Below are 21,791 nucleotides of genomic sequence, written 5' to 3'. Positions count from 1 at the left end.
GTGTGTATAATATATATATATATATATTCCTAGCTTCAGGCTGATTTGGTTGAACTCAGAGATTCAAACGCTAAATTTAGAGCAGCTAGCGCAAAACTGTACAACGACAAACAAATGTTGGAGAGAGAAAGAGAAGAATGGCGTAAGAAATGTATTGTTGTTCAGAACATTCAAAGCAAGGTTTCGAACCTCTTGAAGGAAGTAAGTGAAAATTTGTCATTTCTTTTCAGCCGAATGTTTCTGAGATTAAAGCCAATAGTTGCGTTTTATATTAAATACTGGACAAACGAAAAAAATAGTATAGAAAAGAAGAACAGCTCAGTCCTTATTGAATTGTAAAAAAATATATAACAAATGATTTCATTTGCACGATATTTCTTTGTTTTTTAAAACTTGTTTTCGCTTATTCCATGTTTTGTAAATTTTAATGTTTCTCGTCTGTGTTAAAAATTGAAACCAAATATAATGTTTTATCAGGTTTCCACGCAATAGATAACTGAATGTGTATTTGTTGACTTTAAAATATAATAATTATTATTCCTAGATGTCCCATTGACTAAAGACATATATGCCCTATTTTTATTGTGAAAAATGTATCACGATATGTAAATGTAGGTATTGAGTCTGAGAAACCACCCTCGTACGTAGTTCTCTAAACAGCTGCTTTTAAATACTTACATCCAAAAACGTTATACTGTGAAACGCTGATTGTTCAGTTTTCCTGTAATGAATCGTTCGTTTCCTACACTATCTTCAATTTCCTAGGCTTATGTGACTATTATTGTTTCCATTATATGCTTAGTAATAAGTGAAGCAAAAAAAATAGCACACCGGTTATTACATACGACATTTCATGACGCCAACCACTTCTAAGAAGCATCGAAACAAATTTAACACCAGAATGACTCTGTACAGACCTAAATCATATTATCAGATAAAATCATTTGTAAAAAAATAGAGAAATACATTTAATTATTAAAGATATCGTCTGTGTTATCTTCAGATGACTTTTAAACAAGTGATTGTGCTTGTTATTTGCAACTATCTTCGTGTAAAGATTTCAATTAACATTCTAATTAACTGAGTTTTCAGGTTGAAAGTTTGAACAACATGTTAGAAAAGGAAGAAAAATCCACAGAAGCTACTGTAGAAGACATGAGAAAAACAGTAGAAAAGGTATGTTAAGATAAAGAAATCACTTATGTACGTGAGACATGAGGGAAACAGTAGACAAGTTACGTTAAAATAAAGAAATCACATATCTACGTGCTGCTTTTGTATTTAGAACATTAGACATCAGTTTAGACACTGATTCTAAAAGCTTTATAAGTAATCACGTTTCTACGTGCTGCTAGTTGTATTTAGAACATTAAACATCCCTTAAAACACTGATTCTAAAAGCTTTATAAGTAATCACGTTATCTACGTGCTTCTACTTGTATTTAGAACAAGCAGCTATGGGTCAAATGTACAAGAGCACTAAACATCCTCTATGTCCTCTCCTCCACCACTTGGGGAGCAGATCAATGTTCTATGCTAAAGATACATCGTGCTCTTATTCAATCGAAACTCGACTATGGATCACTGGTCTATGGCTCTACCAGGACCTTGGCCTTAAAGATACTGGACCCCATTTATCATCAAAAACTTTAGCTCTGCACTGGGGCTTTCCACACTTCCCCAGTTCAGAGCTCATACATAGAGTCTCACGAACCTTCTCTGTACCTCTGCCATTTGCAACTGTCTTTACTATATGCTTCAAAACTTCGTTCGTTACTAAAGCATCTCACCTGGGGATGTGTTTTCCTTCCTCGATGGGCCATGCTTTTTCAGACCAGACGGTCTGCCATTGCTCCTTTTGGCCTTCGTATCCAGGTGCAGTTAGATGAATTGGGTCTGTCCTTGGATAACATTGCTGTATCCACTGGTCAGCCCATCCCACCATGGCTTCTTACATTCCCCAAATATGACCTATCTTTAAGTCATCTGAGAAAAGTATACACTCCAGATTGGAAATATTGTCTGCTATTTGCTGAACATCTTTGGAACCATCCTTCCATTCCTATTTACACAGATGGTTCGAAATCAGGTGAATGTGTGGGCTCTGCCATGGTTTGTCATGGTTCGGTGGTTGTGTGCAGTATCCCCCCTACAGTTTCTGTGTTCACTACTGAACTGTACGCCATTTCTCTTGCCCTGCATCACAAGAAAGCTAAGCATTATTCAAACTGCACTATTTATACTGACTCGCATAGTTCTCTACTGGCCCTGGAACCGCTTCACATTAGTTCACACTCGGCTCTCGCCGATATTCAAAACTGACAGGCCCATTTTTCTTTAACATCTACTTCTATCCAGTTTTTGCTGGATACTGGGCCACGTTGGTATTCGCGGGAACAAGCCCGCCGACACCACAGCTAAATCTATCTGCTCTGGCACTCTCACTGCTGTGCCTGTTCCATACATGGACTATGGTCCTGTATTCAAGGCTCGGCTCCGGGCCAACGTGAAAAAAAGCTTTGCCAAATAAAACCCCATATTGGAGTTTGGCCGTCTTGTTACCGTAAGAATCGGAAGGAGGAAGTTGTTCTAACTAGACTACGCACTGGTCACAGTCTTTTAACTCATCGTTTTCTTTTATCTGGAACTGATGCACCAATATGTTGTCTGTGTGACACTCAAATCACAATAAGCTACATTTTACTGTCTTGCCGTCTTTTTAACTCTCAACGATGACACCATTTTAAGCATGTTGTGTCCCAAGGTTTATCCGTAACGTTAGACAGTGTTATTGGTGATGGTGACACTGTCCACCTTAGAAATGTTTTTAGTTTTTTAAAGGCCATTCCTCATTTTAATGCCATTTAAGTTTTTTAATTTATACATTAGACCTTTTTTAATGTGATTCCCTTTTAAGAATCAAAGACCATCTAGTTCGATTTGAAATTTAAAAAATGGCGTAATGTCAAATATCTCAAAACCAGGACTTGAAAGGTCAACTTCAGGTGACTAACGGTGGTTTTGTACTTACATGTTATTCTTCCTGGCGAGTTATGATAATTACAGTTATACTACAGAAAGTCATTTATAACTTGTATTACTGTAGTTTTTCTCTTACCACTGTAGACTAGATGTAAACATTGCTTTTAATGCTGTTTATGCTGTTTATTTAACTTTGTTTTGTTTTCCCTTAATTTCCTTTCATGAATTTTACTAAATTTACTTTAACTTTACCTTTTTACCGGATATTTGGCGCAGATAGCCTAGCTGCTTTGTGCCATGAAACACCAAACTAACCAACCAACTGAGACACTAATTCTAAAAGCTTTAAGTAATCACGTATCTATGTGCTGCTTCTTGTATTTAGAACATTAAACATAAATTGAAACACTGATTCTAAAAGCTTTATAAGTAATCACATATCTACGTGCTGCTACTTGTATTTAGAACTTTAAACATCACTTCAAACACTGATTCTAAAAGCTTTATAAGTAATCACGATTTAGATTGAATCAAACTTTATAATTTGCTGTTATTGGGTAGAGGGTGTCTATGAACTACATGGATATATTAACATCTATATATTTAACGGTAATTAACAATTTCAGTCCACTGATTACTGCTATGTCGCCATCATAAATCTTATGAATGGGAATATATATCAATACCTTTGAAACAGATATTCATACGTCGATATGCCTTAACGGCGTAGAATCAAAGGACAACTTTTCGAAAGGGGGCAGTGAATGTTTCTCGTGGAATAACTTTTATAGCAGGAAATGGCTCCGAAATTACACACCAAGTCAACCTGGGGCAATGATCCCTTAGTTATAATTACGAAAGAGAATCCTTTAACCTAAACAGCCATTGTAATAAAGTTGAGTATATCTGTGAACATTGTTAACAACATAATAATCCAGAATTTAAGACGACAAAGTATTACATGCCAACAGTTGGTAAATTTCCAGCCAAATCCCTAAACTGGAATCACAGAAATTCCTTTCGTTCACAAACCTGACAAGTCTAGATACTAAGTCAAGATATGTGGCTAAATATTATTACTTCTCTTATGTAAGCTTTCTATGATGACAAGGTTATTGTCAGACAGCAGTATCTACCACATCAACAACAAAGCAATATCTTCTAAATGTTTTACAAGTAATCTACATGCTGTTTCGCGTATCTAAGGGACCCGAAACACCGTTCTAATGAATAGCTGTTAAACCTTTACACCTTTTACTTAAGGTACACGTTATGTATGTTATTTTATTATAAGAAAATAGCAATTAATCTTGGGTTAAATAATTTCAGGTGAAACACTTGGGAGAAGAAGTTCGTCAGCTTTCTACTTCTTTCCCCGAAGAAGATCGGGTGAAAAGAACAATATCCTTCCGAAGGTAGGCCAGAAAACCGTACATAAATATCCCCGTACTATTGTTGTTGAGTCTTTATATACAACCGTACATAATTATATAATATATCGTATTTGTTGAATCTTTATACAAAACCGTACATAATTATCTAACGTACTGTAGTTGTTCAGTCTTTACACCAAACCGTATATAATTATCTAATATATTATAGTTATGGAGTGTTTGTGCCAAACCGTACATAATTATTTAACGTACTGTTGTTGTTCAGTTTTTATGTTGAGTGTTTATATAAAATCGTATTTCTGTTCCAAGTCGTCTCTGAAAGCTCCATTTTAACAGTAATTGTAAAAACATACTTTCTAATATTAGCGTGTTGAAGAGTGTATGTTTTCATATAGCAAAGTCACATGGGCGATCTGTTATTTTTACTAAAGGAAATCGAAACCCTGATTTTAGTATTATAAATCCGAAAATGTACCACTATCCCATCGGAGGGCGTATGTTGAAGAGATACGAAAATGTATACATCACAGTATCTTGGTTTACAGTAATTAAAGGATGCTGTGGTGTAACGTTACCAAACTGTAAATGAAATATTTTTTTATTTACATCACGTTACCGCAAAACTCGTACTTTAGAGTTGCCGATGCGTTATAAAAGAACGGTAAAAATCTACACATTTACTAAGAGAACATAAGAGTTGACGGAGATGCTGTTGACTAGTTGTGTGACTTATCAGTATAAAATTAGCGATAGGTCTTTTTGCAGCTTTCTGTACTATCTCTAAGAATATTTCAAATAATACGTTCAACTTACGTGTTTAACTTTTTAGTCTTTTAATATATTTTAATAAATCTACGAAATGTGTATGAAGTCCTGAATACTTTTCAGTTTTGTAAATTTTCTAATTATTTTCCACCTTATTACTTGAAAGATATAGTATTAGTTTATTTCTGAATTTCGCGCAAAGCTACACGAGGGCTATCTGCACTAGCCGTCCCTAATTTTGTAATGTAAAACTAGAAGGAAGGCAACTAGTCATCACCACCCACCGCCAACTCTTAGGCTACTCTCTTACCAACGAATAGTGGGATTGACTGTCACATTATAACGCCCTCAAGCCTCTAAGGGGGAGCATGTTTGGTGTGAAGGGGATTCGAACCCGCAACCTCAGATTACGAGTTGAGTGTCTTAACTAGCTGAGATATATTATTAACTTCAAGTTATATATATAATTTCTTAGGTGATAGTGTGATCTCAAACATAAAATAAATACTATTTTAGGGCGATTTCAGCTTCTGAGTTCGACAAGTTATCTTTGCAAGGATCTCCAGCTCCCAGCACTAGATGGCGCAATCCTCAGAAAGTCTCCGACCACCCTGCTGCTCTATCGACTATACTTCTTCGAGCTCCTCCTAGACAAAAATCTCTAAACAAGAAAAGTCTGTCTTTAGATCAGACTTTAAGTTCCTGGGATTCTCGAAAAATATGGCAGTCTGGAGAAGAAAGTAACGTTACTACACCGTCTGGTAGTCAACTGAGTCTGAGGTTATCCCAAAGCCGAAGTATCGACTACGAATCCGATTCCTCTCTTGGAGAGACCAGCATAGATTCCAAGAGTCTGACCCTACCTCGACTTTCCCACAACAAGCAACCTTCAGTTAGTTCCTCTAGAGAAGGAAGTACTACCGGAAGCTTCGAGCCATCGCCGGCTCTTAAACCAAAAAAAGGACTGAAGGAAAAATTGAAGAAACTCACCAGGTCCAAGAGTATCGAACACACTAGCACGACCGAGTCCGTAGATCAAGCTGAACTCGGCTCCGTGATTCAACCTGAAAAACAAGAAAAGGAGAAGAGTCTGCGGTCGAGAATATCCAAGGTATTGAAGAAACCACTGAGCCGTTCTAGCAGCATTGACCGCTCACAGTCAGACCGTGAGACACCTAAGGATTTGGTCCCCGAACGGGTTCAGAAGCTAGAAAGCGAAAGCACCCACAAGGTGGGTAACCTTTATATTACAACTATATCTAAGGTTCCGCTTAGAACAAAAAAATTCTGTTTCCACTTTTTGCAGTTTATTACATTTCGTTGTGTAAACACCTGTAGTGAATTACTTTGATCATTATATTTACCATAATAATTACTTTATTAAATTACTGAAACTTGTTTTTATATTTAGAAAGGAACACCAACTTTATCAGCCAGAGGCAGTTCAACAAGTAGAGTTTCAGAAAAAACTATACGTTCTAAGTCAATAGATAAAGCACCACCTATAGAAGCAGATTCGAACAAGAATCCAACTCCACAGACGCGTAGCCGTTTGTCTAAAGAGTCTTCCTTGTCTGACACAGAGAACCGAAGTGGAGTCTCAAAGCAACCACCATTTTCAGAAACAGCTGTCTAGAAGGAGAATCACCGATGTAATCATCCAGAGTCTCGACATCAGTAGACCCTGGTTTGGAAAGACCGTCATAAGAAATCCAAAGTAAATCTTCATGGAGAAAACAACCTTATAATAAGCGTTTCAAGGGCCGTAAGCAGTTATATCAGGTTTTAATCAAAATATCTGCATATAGAATTAGTTATTGTACAATCTTTTAGGGATTCCTACAGAACTGATAAACAACCATTGTTTTATAATCTGATTGAACTACCTGTATGTTGCCTATAAAATTCTTAAACTTATTTTATGCTCTGTTTGAATTTCCGACAAAATTGTAATATAAACTTTGTAATGCGATCTGTTTGGCCTGTCAACGGAATTGTTATATAAACCTTTTAGTGCGATCTGTTTGGCTAGTCAACGGAATTGTTATACAAACTTTGTAGTGCGATCTGTTTGGCTTGTCAACGGGATTGTTACATTAACTTTGTAATAGGAAACCACGAATCTTGAATAATAACAACTAGTTTTCTGCCAAGAACTGTATATTAAAACTAAGTGTAATTACCTTCTTTACAACCCAGAGTTTTACCCTCTGACTTAAAATAAGTAACAAAGCTACTAATTTCTTTAATTTTTTGCTTATTCGTATTTATTTTCGTATAATTCGGTTGTACATTAAATTATAAGGACATTCTAGTTGCAAAAATGTCTACAATTCATTATTCATTATAAACTATTCAAAAACATTTATTTCTCCAGTTGAAATTCCTGTCACTTCAACAGTTCTAACCTTACCACATTCTGTTTTAAAACTTATTACGTTTTACTATAAACTGATGTGATAGTAAAGTCTTAATTTATAACTGAAAACCGTTTATATGGTATATTTACATTGGCCAACCCTTACTTTACTTACTACTGATGTGTTGGTCAGCACTTAGTCTTGCTATAAAATTGGTAGACTTTTACCGACATACCGTCAATGTTTCGTGTCATATGTAAGTGATGTTTTGTTTTTCTGTGAAAGAAAGCTAACAAGAGTATTTACAAGAAGTCGGTATGAAGAAATAGCATTTATATCATTTGAAATATATCGAACAAAACATTTTTATTCCAAATTCAGGCGAATGAGGTCAAAATATTTGCACATTTTACAGATAGAGCATCGTTCCATAGAAAGAAATAAAACAATAAGAAAAAGGAAGTTAATCATTTTAGACTATTATTTTTATAAAAAAAACATTCATTATAGTTTTTTTAGTATTACATTTAAAATATAGAATTTCGTCAACATTTAACATAGTGTAAAATTCACAGTTACGAGTTTTTAGAACAGATGTTTAACAGAAAAGTATCTTCATATTGTACTCATGATAGAAGTTGAGAGGATGTTGACGTAGAGAAACTGTTGTTATAGCAATGACGCCAATGAGACAAAAGGATGTTGGACTGTGGGTATTAGGAGTAGTCAAAGTTCTTGTTATGTGAGAAAATATACATCTCGAATCACCACAAATGTTATATACACTGCACCAATATATGCAACCTAATATTACACTCACGATTTACCCTTGGCCAAGATTACTTCCGAGGGTTTGAATACCCCTAAACCGCAATAACTTAGTGACAAGGAGTAGATTGAATGATAGAATAGGCGTCACATGTTATATATGTTAGTATTAATTTCCGATCAAAAAAAGTTAACTACTTAAAGAACAACTACATATCAGCCTCGTAATGAGTATTCATTCTTAATTATAAGAATTAAAATGTATTGTTTCATTAACTGGTCCACTAGTTGTTATCGACATTTTGTTCGTAGTCCCAATAGCTTCTACAGAGATTCGACTTGCTTAGAATATTTAAGTTAGTTTTAAATACATATGTATTAAGATACTATTACGAAATCAACTGCATAATAAAATTACAGTAAAGAAATTAAAAATTAATAAAATTAGGTACGTTAAACGTTCTAACCAATACTGTCAATGAAAGTGACAATAAATAAATAATTTTATATTTCTTACTTTCTATGGACAACAACGCCTTCTATGGACAAAATGTAAACGTCCGTAATTTTTCAGTTGGCCCCATCGACTTAAATTGGTGTCAAAAAATTATGATACCAAATAATATGTCTGATACTGACTAATCAGTTCTCGTTTGTAGGCTTTACATTTGGTATCGCGTGTCTTCAGATTGATATCATACCATAACGGAACTCTTGCTTACCTGATACTGGAAAAACATTTTATTGCGCGATGTGCAACCCTCAACTTCGCGAAATTTTTATCCTGTGTGCATGTAGAACTGCAAGGGTCACGATTTTCCAGTTTTGCCTCTGTTTCCTGTAACGGAGAACTTTAATTTTCTCCATTCTCAAGGTGCAGATTAGACGTTATGGATACGCCACACGCGCATATAATGCACTGGCGCCACGTGTAATTAAAAATAATGTTTCTCCTTACGAAATAGCAGAATTGAACTTTCAAACAAAAATAACTTTTAGACTAAATAAATAAATGTAGAAACGTTATTTTGATTACTTGAAATTCGCCTTGACAAGGTATGTGAAGTGATAATCAGTGATGTCGATAAAACCAACTTGTAGAGAAAATATATATATATATACGTAAAAACGGTTCGTTTGGGTTAAGAAAAAATTTTAACGTAAAGGAGCGAACAACGTTTGGACCTTCTTCGGTCATTGTCAGGTTCACAAACGAGCCGTTTTTACATATATAAAGTATGTGAAGGTTTTGAACCCAAAATAAACGTTATTTACTTTTATACGTAAGTAGAAACATGTGAACCTTCTTGTATCTTCTTAAACTTTTACCAGGTGCTTCTTATATACAGTGCAATTCTCACTCACCTTTATATTATATAGAATTGAGAATATTACATTTGGTACTGTGTGTCTTCAGGTTATGTCCTTGTAAACGTTTACTAGGTGCTTATATACAGTGCAAAACTTATCTTTATATTAGATAGAATTGAGAATATTACATTTGGCACCGTGTGTCTTCAGGTTAATATGTCCTTGTAAACTTTTACGTTCAGTTTAATATTTGTTCACCAGATGTTCATATGTAGGGTCTTATTTATATTTAATATTGAAAACGTACGACATTTAACTAATCCATATGTGTAGGTCAATATACCTGATTCCCATTTGGGGGGTAGACAGTGCTTGATCCCTATTTGCAAGACAGTAAGTATACCTGATTTATCTGTGCATGGTAATATATATAACATCGATGTGCATGATCTCCACGTCAAGAATATTACACTTCGTCCACATGTGCACAGCAATAAATCTGGTATCTACGAGCAAGGCAATACTTGCTTTTCTAAAAGAAACAATATTTTATCTGATGTCAAAGAAAAGTTAATTTATTTCTTATAATCCCTAGTAACAATTCACCATGCATGTGTCAAGCACTAGATTCACTCTTAGGGTTAAATGTTGAAAATTCTCGTCTGTTGTAACAATTTACCCGACCCTCCACTGGCACAGCGATATATCCGCAGATACACAATGGTAGAAACCGATTTTGATACCCGTGGTGGGCAGATCACAGCTAGTGATCACAGCTGGTTAATTCCAAACCAGACAACAATTTACCTTGAACATGTCTATAACTGGATTAATTCTTAATGTAGGTAATTCATGCCAATTAATTTGTTTGGTAAATGATTTAATCCTGTTATTTTGTTACCAACAAGTTAGAAATATCTTGTGTTTAACACAATTTTTTCCTTGTTTATTAAAAAGAAATCTTTGTGTAGAAATGTAAAATATATTAGATGTTTTGTTTCCCTCTGAAGAAAGTTTATTTACATCTTATAATGTTTAAAGCCCACAAATATAAAATCATATATGTATAAAATAAAATTTTATTGGGATTACTTGAGCAATAAAATCCTTTATGGAATATGAACATTTTATTATTTATTGAGATGAGGAATTCACGCCATATGTTATAATAATTTTGACACTTCAGTTCCTTCACAGTTTTACGTAAATATTTTCACTCACAATAACATAATCATAACTTCCAGTGAAATCGACAGCCTGTATATAACAATATTTAACCAAATGACTGTAATGCCTCACTATTAAATAAATTTTAAGCTAAATAAACTTTAAGAATTTAGAAAAAAAAAACATTACAAAACCTCAATATGATATAGTGGAATATGTTTTCTTATCATAGAGTAGTCATTTTTAAAAGTACATTAAAAATCTTTTGGGAAACCATATTACCATAGTAAAATTATATTATCAGAAATAAATCATGCCTTTAAATAAACATTTTATTAATAACTTATAAAACTCACCATAACATAACCATGTTTTAAGAAAACAAACTACATTATAAAAATGTTTAACTTTTAAATGTCAAAATGAAATAATCTTTTAAAACTAAACCATTTGTTACTAACTGACTATACTAAAAGTACAAATAAAAAAACAAAATTAACAACATGCCAAAACGTTACACTCTTGATATAGACGTATTATCAAACAAAGAAGCAACAAAATAATTGGCTGTTCAAGCAAGAGGGTTATTACATTGTTTCCATCATTTAAAAATATCCTACACAGCATAGCCTTCCTTTAAATTACACTTCTCCAAAAAGACTTACCACAATAATAATAATAATTTTAGTACCTTTTGAAAAATAAACAATTTAATTCTCTTTCATATAAGAAATGAATACATCAGTTATATTGATTTTCATGAAGAAGAAACCCATCATAACATTATAACCTTAAATGTTGTGAATTATTGAAACACGGGTTGTACGATACTTAATAAGGATAGAGTGTTAAAGAAAGAGGATAGACTGAATTTGTTTATAAAAGGTGAATTATATCCTGTTGAAGTTCAAAATAATTATGGGAGTTTTTAATTTCAAACATATCAATTGGGAAATGCTAGGGTCAAATAAGGAGGAAAAAATATTCTTGGAAACCACTTAGGATGGTTTTTTTAATCAATTAATCAATGAACTTACTAGAAACAATGCTATTTTAGATATAATCTTAACTTGTAATATAGAAATGTTTAAAAAGGTGGAAGTTTGTGAACATCTGGGTGTATCTGTTAGGTTCAATATTTTAATGAACATTGAATAATAATATGTATTATATATATTGTTAACATCTAGTATAGAAATGCTGAAAAGGACGAAATTTCGGAGCAAAAGGGTTTATAAGTTGCATTCAATATTTAACTGGGCAGGGAATAATAATATTTTAGGTATATTGTTGTCTTCTAATATAGAAACGGTTGATAATGTGGAAGTTTGGGAACATCTGGGATGATCTGTAAGGTTTAATTTTTTACTCAATACGGAATACCAATATTTTACATATATTGTTAACTTCTTGTTCAGAAGCGGTTAAGAAAGTAAAAGATGGGGATCATCTTAGTTGGTCTGTTAGAATCAATATTTTGCTCAATAATGAATAATGATATTTTAGATATATTGTTAACTTCTAATACAGAGTGGTTGAGAAGATGGAAGTTGAAAAGCATCATGGTTGATCTGTTTGGTTCAGTATTTTACTAAATACGGAATAAAAATGTTTGAGATATATTGCTAACATCTAATATAGAAATGGTGAGAAGGTGGAAGTTTGGGAACATCTGGGTTGATCTTTTGAGTTAAATGTTTTACTGAATAGGCCAGAAAATTGCTATTTTACATATATTTTAATCTTGTAATAGAGAAGTGGTTGAGAAGGTGGAAGTTTGAGAACATCTGGGTTGATCTGTTAGGCTCAATGTTTCATTGAATAATGAATAAGGCTATTTTAGATATATGGTTGAAAACGCAGAAATTTGGGAACATCTGTGTTGATCTGTTAAATTAAATTCTTAACTTCTAATATAGTAGTGGTTGAAAAGGTTGAAGTTTAAGAAAATCTAGTTTAATATGTTATTTTCTATATTTTACTGAATAATTATATTTTAGATATATTGTTAACTTCCAATACAGAAGTCGTTCAGAAGGTGGAAGTTTTGGAACATCAGGGTTGATCTGTTAGGTTTAATGTTTTACTGAATACGGAATAATAATGTTTGAAATATATTGTTAACATCTCATATAGAAATGGTGAGAAGGTGGAAGTTTGGGAACATCTGGATTGATCTGTTAGGTTCAATGTTTAACTGGACACGGAATAATCATATTTATATATATTGTCATATTGTTGGGGTCATCTGGGTCGATCTGTTAGATTTAATGTTGTACTCAATAAAAAATGATATTTTAGATATATAATATATATCTAATATAGACTTCTAATATAGACGTGATTGTGAAGGTGGAAGTTTGGTAACGTATGGGTTGACGTTTCAGGTTCAGTGTTTTACTCAATAATGAATAATGATATTTTAGATATATTTTAACTTCTAATGTAGAAGAACTTGAAAAGGTGGAAGCTTTGTACCCTCTTAGTTGATTTGTTGTTGTTTTGAAATGGTTGAGAAGGCGGAAATTTGGGAGCATCTGGGTTGATCAATTACGTTCAGTACTTTACTCAAAAAATAACGATATTTTAGATATATTCATATCTTCTATTATAGAAGTGGTTGAGAAGATGGAAGTGTGAGAACATCTGGTTTGATCTGTTAGATTCAATGTTTTACTCAATAATGAATAATGATATTTTAGATATATTGTTAACTTTTAATACAGATGTAGTTGAGAAGGGGGAAGTTTGGGAACATCGGGGTTGATCTGTTGCGTAAAATTTTTTACCGAACACGGAAAAATGGTAAGTTAGATATATTGTTAACTTCAATATTTTACTGAATACTGAATAGCAATATATTATATATATTGTTAACATCTAATACAGAAATGGTGAGCAGGTGGAAATTTAGGAACATCTGGGTTGATCTGTTGGGATCAATATTTAACTGGACACGGAATAATGATATTTTATATATTGTTAACGCCTAATATAGAAATGGTGAGAAGGTGGAGTTTGGGAACATACTAGTTTATCTGTTGTGCTCAATATTTAACTGGGCAGGCAGTAATTATATTTTAGGTATATTTTTTACTTCCAATATAGAAACAGTTGATAAGGTGGAAGTTTGGGAACATCTGGTTTGATCTGTTGGGTTAAATGTTTTACTGAATACGGCCAGAAAATGCTATTTTACATATATTTTAAACTTGTAATACAGAAGTGGTTGAGATGGTGGAAGTTTGGGAACATCTGGGTTGATCTGTTACGTTCAGTGTTTTGCTAAACACGGAATAATGATATCTTCTTATACAGAAGAGAATGAGAAGGTGGAAGTTTGGGAACATCTGGGTTAATTTGTTAGGTTGAATGTTTTACTTAAGAATTACTAATGCTATTTTAGATATATTGTTAACTTCTAATATTATAGATGTTGAGAAAAAGAAAATTGAGAACATTTAGATTGATCTGTTAAGTTCAATGTTTTACTGAATACGGAATAATCATATTTTAGATATGCCGTTAGCTTCTAATACAGAAGTTATTGAGAAGGAGAAAATTGAGAACGTCTGGGTTGATCTGTTAAGTTCAATGTTTTACTAAATACGGAATAACCATATTTTAGATATGCCGTTAGCTTCTAATATAGAAGTTATTGAGAAGGAGAAAATTGAGAACGTCTGGGTTGATCTGTTAAGTTCAATGTTTTACTAAATACGGAATAACCATATTTTAGATATGCCGTTAGCTTCTAATATAGAAGTTATTGAGGAGAAAATTGAGAACGTCTGGGTTGATCTGTTAAGTTCAATGTTTTACTGAATACGGAATAATCATATTTTAGATATGCCGTTAGCTTCTAATATAGAAGTAATTGAGAAGGAGAAAATTGAGAACGTCTGGGTTGATCTGTTAAGTTCAATGTTTTACTGAATACGGAATAATCATATTTTAGATATGTCGTTAGCTTCTAATATAGAAGTAATTGAGAAGGAGAAAATTGAGAACGTCTGGGTTGATCTGTTAAGTTCAATGTTTTACTAAATACGGAATAATCATATTTTAGATATGTCGTTAGCTTCTAATATAGAAGTAATTGAGAAGGAGAAAATTGAGAACGTCTGGGTTGATCTGTTAAGTTCAATGTTTTACTGAATACGGAATAATCATATTTTAGATATGTCGTTAGCTTCTAATATAGAAGTAATTGAGAAGGAGAAAATTGAGAACGTCTGGGTTGATCTGTTAAGTTCAATGTTTTACTAAATACGGAATAATCATATTTTAGATATGCCGTTAGCTTCTAATATAGAAGTTATTGAGGAGAAAATTGAGAACGTCTGGGTTGATCTGTTAAGTTCAATGTTTTACTAAATACGGAATAATCATATTTTAGATATGCCGTTAGCTTCTAATATAGAAGTTATTGAGGAGAAAATTGAGAACGTCTGGGTTGATCTGTTAAGTTCAATGTTTTACTGAATACGGAATAATCATATTTTAGATATGCCGTTAGCTTCTAATATAGAAGTAATTGAGAAGGAGAAAATTGAGAACGTCTGGGTTGATCTGTTAAGTTCAATGTTTTACTGAATACGGAATAATGTTATTTTGGCTAGAAATTTCAAGAAACATTTGATGGAATTCGGTAAGAATAAACTGTTGTGAATAGGGTAGCTGCATTGTATGAAAATATTGATCACATGTGGAAAATTATTAAAGATAAATTTCTAAATATTCAACTTAAACATACACTACATAGCCAAAAGATTGTTGACACCCGATCATCACTCCCATATGTGCTTGTCGAACATGTCATTCCAAAATCATGGGCATTAATATAGAGTTGGTCCCACTTAGCTGATATAACAGCCGCCACTCTTGTGGGTAGGCTTTTCACCAGATTTTGGAACATGGCTGCAGTGATTCGCTCATATTCAGCTAGAAGAGCATTAGTGAGGTAGGGCTAGAAGGCCTGGCTCGCATATGGGGTTACAATTCATCCCAAAGGTGTTCGATAGGGTTGAGGTCAAGGCTCTGTACAGGCGAGTCAAGCTCTTCCACACCAACCTCGGCAAACCATGTCTTTATGGATCTCTCTGTGTGCACAGGAGCCTTGTCATGCTGAGCAAAAAGAGCCTTCCTCAAACTGTTGTTTCAAAGTTGGAAGCACATAATTCTCTTGAATGTCATTGTGTGCTGTAGCATTAAGATTTCTCTTCACTGGATCTAAAGAGCCTAGCCTAAATCATGAAAAACTGCCCCAGAGCATTATTCCTCCTCGACAAAGCTTTACAGTTGGCACTATGCATTCAGGTAGGTAGCGTTCTCCTGGCATCCACGAAACTCAGATTCGTCCGTCAGACAGCCAGATAGTGAAGCGTGATTCATCACTCCAAAGAACGCGTTTCGACTGCTTCAGAGTTCAATGGCGGTGTGCTTTACATCACTCCAGCGGTTGCTTAGCGTTGCGCATAGTGATCTCAGGCTTGTGTATGGCTGCTCGGCCATGGAAACCCATTTCATGAAGCTCCCAACGAATAGTTCTTGTGCTGACGTTGCTTCCTTGAAAAATGGGCAGATCCCAGAGAAGTTTCAAGGAAGATAATCAAAATTGTCCCAGTAATTATAGACCCATTAGTCTTTTATCAGTTGTAGGGAAAGTTTTGAAAACTCCAGTAAAAGACGCTTTACAAAGTCATTAAATAAAGTTCAGAAATTAAATGGATAATTAACATGATTTCATTTAGAAAAAAAATTGCCTTATAAATATTTTCATGTTCTTTGAGAAGGTTACTGTTTATGTAAATGAATGAAAGGGAGTAGATTTGATGTATCTGGATTTTCATAAAGTATTTAAGACAGTGCCACATAACAGATATTTAAAAAAAATATTTGTAGGTGTGGGGGATAAGTTAACAAATTGGGTAGAATAGCTGGATGTAAGAAAGCAGAGGGTTGTTATAAATGGAGTTCAATCAAACTGAATTAATTTTGCAAGTGGAATAACGCAGGACTCATTCTTAGGACCTTTATGCTTTTTGATTTACATCAGTGACATAGATGAAGAGTGGTCAATAAATTACTTAAATTTGCTGATGATATGAAGGTCTTGAGTGTTACCAGCTGTGAAGAGGACACTGGTGATTTAAAAAGGGTTTAGATTATTTAGTGAGTTTGGCAAATAAATGCAGGTGGGTTTTAATTATGATAAATGTAAGATAATGCATTTGGGTTATCATAACTTGAATTGTAAGGATAACTTGAATGAGAATAACTTTAATAGTGTCATGAAAGACAGGGATATTATTGTAGTTGCTGAACAACGTTTTAAGCCATAAAAGAAATGTAATGTTGCTAGTTGTAGGTAAAATAGTATTTTAGGTTGTATCTACAGAAATATTGAATACAAGTCTAAATAGGTTATAATTTCTTTGTATGAATCACTGGTTAGGCCACATTTGGAGTAACGAGTTCAATCTTGCGTTCCTTACTTTAGGAAAGACATTGAGGTGTTGGAAAGAGTTTAGGGAAGAGTTATTAAAATGGTGCCTGGAATAGAGAGGTTGTAATACCAGAAGAGGTTGAAATTTCTCAAATTGTTTTCTCCCGAAAACAGGTGAATTATAGTGGAATATGTGAGATGACCTATTTCAAAGTTTTCCAAACGTTTGCCATCCACTCTCACCTTTAATAACTTTACTTCGTTGCGCGGCCTGGCATGGCCAGGTGGGTTAAAGCGCTCGACTCGTAATCCGAGGGTCGCGGGTTCGAATCCCGGTCGCACCAAACATGCTCGCCCGTGAGGGCGTTATAATGTAACGGTCAATCCAACTATTCATTGTTAAAAGAGTAGCCCAAGAACTAGCGGTGGGTGATGATGGCTAGCTGCCTTCCCTCTAGCCTTAAACTGCTAAATTAAGGACGGCTAGCACAGAGAGCCCTCGAGTAGCTTTATGCCAATTTTAAAAACAAACAAATCACATTTTTTTTATATTTAACAGTGAGAATAGTAAATTCTCACTGATATTCATTAAATTGTTTACGTCTCTGATATTCCAATAATAAACCTTTCATTTGAGGGATGTATTCATGATACCGTACATGATGCAGTTGTGTGTCATGTAATCAAATCAACCTGTAGGACACGCTGTGTATTAAGAAATGGGTGACAATTAAAGCTATTTTATCAATTCTCTATGCTGTACTGTGATGATCAAACAGCCACATAGTTTTAGTAAATGTGATATACTGGGCCTTCATTTCATTTACCGAATTTCAAGGTGATCTATTAAGAAATTCAGAACATTTAAAAGTTCCGATTTGGATTGAATTTCTTTCTTTATTTCAACTCGCTCCGAAAGTATAGGAGCTCTTTTTGACAGAAAAATACTTATATTTAAGATTTTTTTTTCAAATTTGATACACTGACAGATCTTTACAACCTACAAATACAAGTCAACTTTGACCCAACTATAAACCACATGTGCAAAGTTATTCAACAAAAAAACACTCAATTTTGACCAAAATTTTTCCGATACAAAACGTTACGGTATAAACTTTTACCAGAACTTTACCTGAAAGTGAAACCATGTTTAATTTTTATCATTCGAATTAAAGGCGGCTCATTTAGAGCAGCAAAACTACAAGCAGAAAGCACGTGCCGATACGTAAGTGTTCGTTAGACCAAACAAACTTGAGTAGCAGTTTCTAACTAAAGTTTGCAAGAGAATCATACAAGTGGACGGTTATTATTTATTGTTCATTACTAACTTTCCAGCACAAATTTGCCAACTTTTTATGAAATTGACAGTGGCGCGATTAAGATACTCAACAGCGCAAGACTGTTGAACTAAACTTTTTAATTAATTAAAATATTAATAAATAATTACTACATCACACACAGTATTTTGATGTGTATCTATGATTTACATCTTGTTCTCACTTACCTCACTTTAAAAGAGAGAGAGAGGACGCAAGGAAGTATTTGTTTGTTGTTTTTAATTTCGTGCAAAGCTACTCAAGGGCTAACTGCGCTAGCCGTCCCTAATTTAGCAGTGTAAGACTAGAGGGAAGGCAACTAGTCATCACCACCCACCGCCAACTCTTGGGCTACTCTTTTACCAACGAATAGTAGGATTGACTGACACATTATAACGCCTCCACTGCTGAAAGGGCGAGCACGTTTGGTGCGACGCGGGCGCAAACCCGCGAATTACGAATCGCACGCCTTACGCGCTTGGCCATGCCAGGCCCGTGAAAGTGGATGGCAAACGTTTGGAAAACTCTGAAATAGGTCATCCCACATATTTCGTCGTCTTGGTAACAGGGCCTTTGTCTTCGTGGATTCTCATCTTTTACAAAACTAACCACAGCTGAAATATGACGTTTTTCTCCGACTAGTCTTTTGTTTTAGAACGCAAGAATATCCACATCTTTGAGCCTCCAGTGCTGACTTATAACGTTAGAAATAAGGTTTCGATACCCATGGTAAGCAGAGCACAGATAGTCTATTGTGTAGATTTGTGTTTAATTCCAAATAACAAACCCATCTTGGAAATGTTAAGTCTCCAATCTTAACACATCTTTATGATCTTAATGTGTTAATACTTTTCTGTTGGAATGGACTGTTACACACTATTCTCAAAACAATTAATTTTCTATGACATCGTACTACTTACGAACGTCAAAATGTAATTCTGAAATATGCGGTTTCAGTACAACTTTATATCGTCTGTAGTTGTCACATCATTTACTGGTCTGCATATAATAAATCTATGCAATATAACATAAACAACCTGTTTTGTTATTTATATATATACACACACAAACACACACTTAAACGTTGTGAAATTTCACAACGGATTAATAAAAGTGAAACATGCAACAGCTGCCTTTTTTGTGTGACAATATACAATGGTAGTACAGTGCGTCTTCAGGTCAGCTTGCGCTGGTTTTACTGGGGTTTTTGACAAAAGACCTTACCAGGGATAAAGTTAGAAATCACTCAGATATAATATTATTACTTTATTAGTGTTAAAGTTGGAGATCACTCAGATTAAATATTATTACTTTATCAGTGTTAAAGTTGGAGATCACTCAAAATAAATATTGCATTGTCAGGGTTAAAAGCTGAAGATAAAGGTGAACAAAGTCGCATTTTTGGAGTTTCTATTTTCAACTTATTTTCTGACTATTCTTATGGATTAAGCAAGCCAAATGTAAAAATGTACGAAACGACTTTCCAGGTTCTAGGTTAGACAGATGTTGTCGGTACTGTTTATATCCGAGTTCAAATTGTTCTCTAGAAATGGGTGTTTGCAGCTAACGTATGGTATGATTCCGGAGTTTGTCACTTGATACTTTTAAATAAAGGAAAGATGGCGTCAGTTTATGTTGTCTGCATTTTGGTTATAACACTGGAAACAGATTCATGATGGAGAAACCGAAGTTCAATAATAAAGATAAAAGCCGTTAATAAAACATTTTATTTATATGTTATTTCATCTTCAGCAAAATCTGAAAATCATCTTACAAAAATAATTATTCTGCTGAAGATGAAATAAGCCATATCAAAACGGTGGAATATGTGAATGAAATATTTTATCACCTATTTATATCTACATTATAATTTGAAACATCTTTATGTTCAAGTACCTTTGTTGCCATAGTCAATCTATTCACTGACGTGATACCCAATACTGAAACATTTCTTTCAAGAGTCGATGACAGGTGTTCCTTGACTCTGGCCATGTAACTTTCATTGCTGTGATAGGTAAGTGTGTTTGTATTAATGGTAAGTGAAGGCAATCTTAATGTTAAGGTGTTCCTTTTACCTACAAAATTAATACCGGACACCGAAGAACGCTGTTTTTCACACCACAAAAAGTGATACAATGTGAACGAAACTAAAGAACGATACTACACAGCACACTCTCTGTCCTGAACCCACCACCACTAACGAAATCCAGTTTTATTCCTTCAGACTTACCTCTGAACCAATGGAAAGTTTCAGAAAGGAAGGTAAAAATAACAACCTCATGTTAAAACTGAGAAGAAAAAAAAAAAGGTACTATGCACACCTTAAAAATTGTGGGAAACTATTCATTGACGAAAAACCAAGGAAAGGAAATAATACACTAACCCTCCAAATCTATAATTACTACTGGATACATAAAGCAAACTGAACATGAAGGGAGAAATAGAATATTATTAAACTTCACAGAAAGAAGATAAAATTAGCAATAGAACACCCAACTTATTTGTGCAAAATATCACGTCTCCTGTAACAAAACGGTAAACAAATCTAACTATTGAACTAAAATGTTTCAGTGCTGTGTATCCTATATACATAACAACGGTCTGATTACAGAAATAATGAGCTCAACTTTTGTGTACCTTATATATATATATATATACAACGATACGATCTAATTACAGAACAATCTACTTAATGACAAGCTTGACTGATGTGTGTTTTATGTATATATATATATACAACGATACGGTCTAATTACAGAACAATCTACTTAATGACAAGCTTGACTGATGTGTGTTTTATGTATATATATATATATAAATACCATCTAATTACAGAAGAGTCTATTTAATAACAAGCTTAGCTGACGTGTGTTTTATATATATAACAATACGGTCTAATTACAAAACAATTTACTTAATAACAAATTTGACTGATATGTGATATATATATAATACAATACGATCTAATTACAGAACAATCTATTTAATGGCAAGTTTCACTGACGTGTGTTATGTATATATATAACAATACGATCTAATTACAGAACAATCTATTTAATGGCAAGCTTCACTGACGTGTGCTATATATATATAATACAACAATAGGATATAATTACAGAACAGTCTATTTAATAACAAGCTTGGCTGATGTGTGTTTTATACACATATAACAATACGGTCTAATTACCGAACAATCTACTTAATAACAAGTTTGACTGATATGTGTTATATACAACAATAGGATCTAATTACAGAAAAATTTACTAATAGCAAGCTTGAC

At 33.8% G+C, this 21,791-nt stretch overlaps 1 protein-coding gene across 1 annotated transcript in view; it reads left to right on the top strand.

The window, feature by feature from the left end:
* LOC143253002 (uncharacterized) overlaps positions 1-10,697 on the top strand; it is a 44,175-nt gene extending 33,478 nt beyond the window's left edge. Inside the window, 5 exon segments of the mRNA XM_076506029.1 lie at positions 34-201; positions 1,093-1,176; positions 4,312-4,397; positions 5,658-6,372; positions 6,553-10,697. Coding sequence (XP_076362144.1) covers positions 34-201; positions 1,093-1,176; positions 4,312-4,397; positions 5,658-6,372; positions 6,553-6,777 — 1,278 coding nt within the window. The 3' untranslated portion in view covers positions 6,778-10,697.
* The last annotated feature ends 11,094 nt before the right edge of the window (positions 10,698-21,791 follow it).

This window comes from Tachypleus tridentatus, chromosome 6 (assembly GCF_004210375.1).
Source record: "Tachypleus tridentatus isolate NWPU-2018 chromosome 6, ASM421037v1, whole genome shotgun sequence".
In the NCBI taxonomy this organism is placed as follows: domain Eukaryota; kingdom Metazoa; phylum Arthropoda; class Merostomata; order Xiphosura; family Limulidae; genus Tachypleus; species Tachypleus tridentatus.
This window is presented reverse-complemented; position numbering and strand designations above follow the sequence as displayed.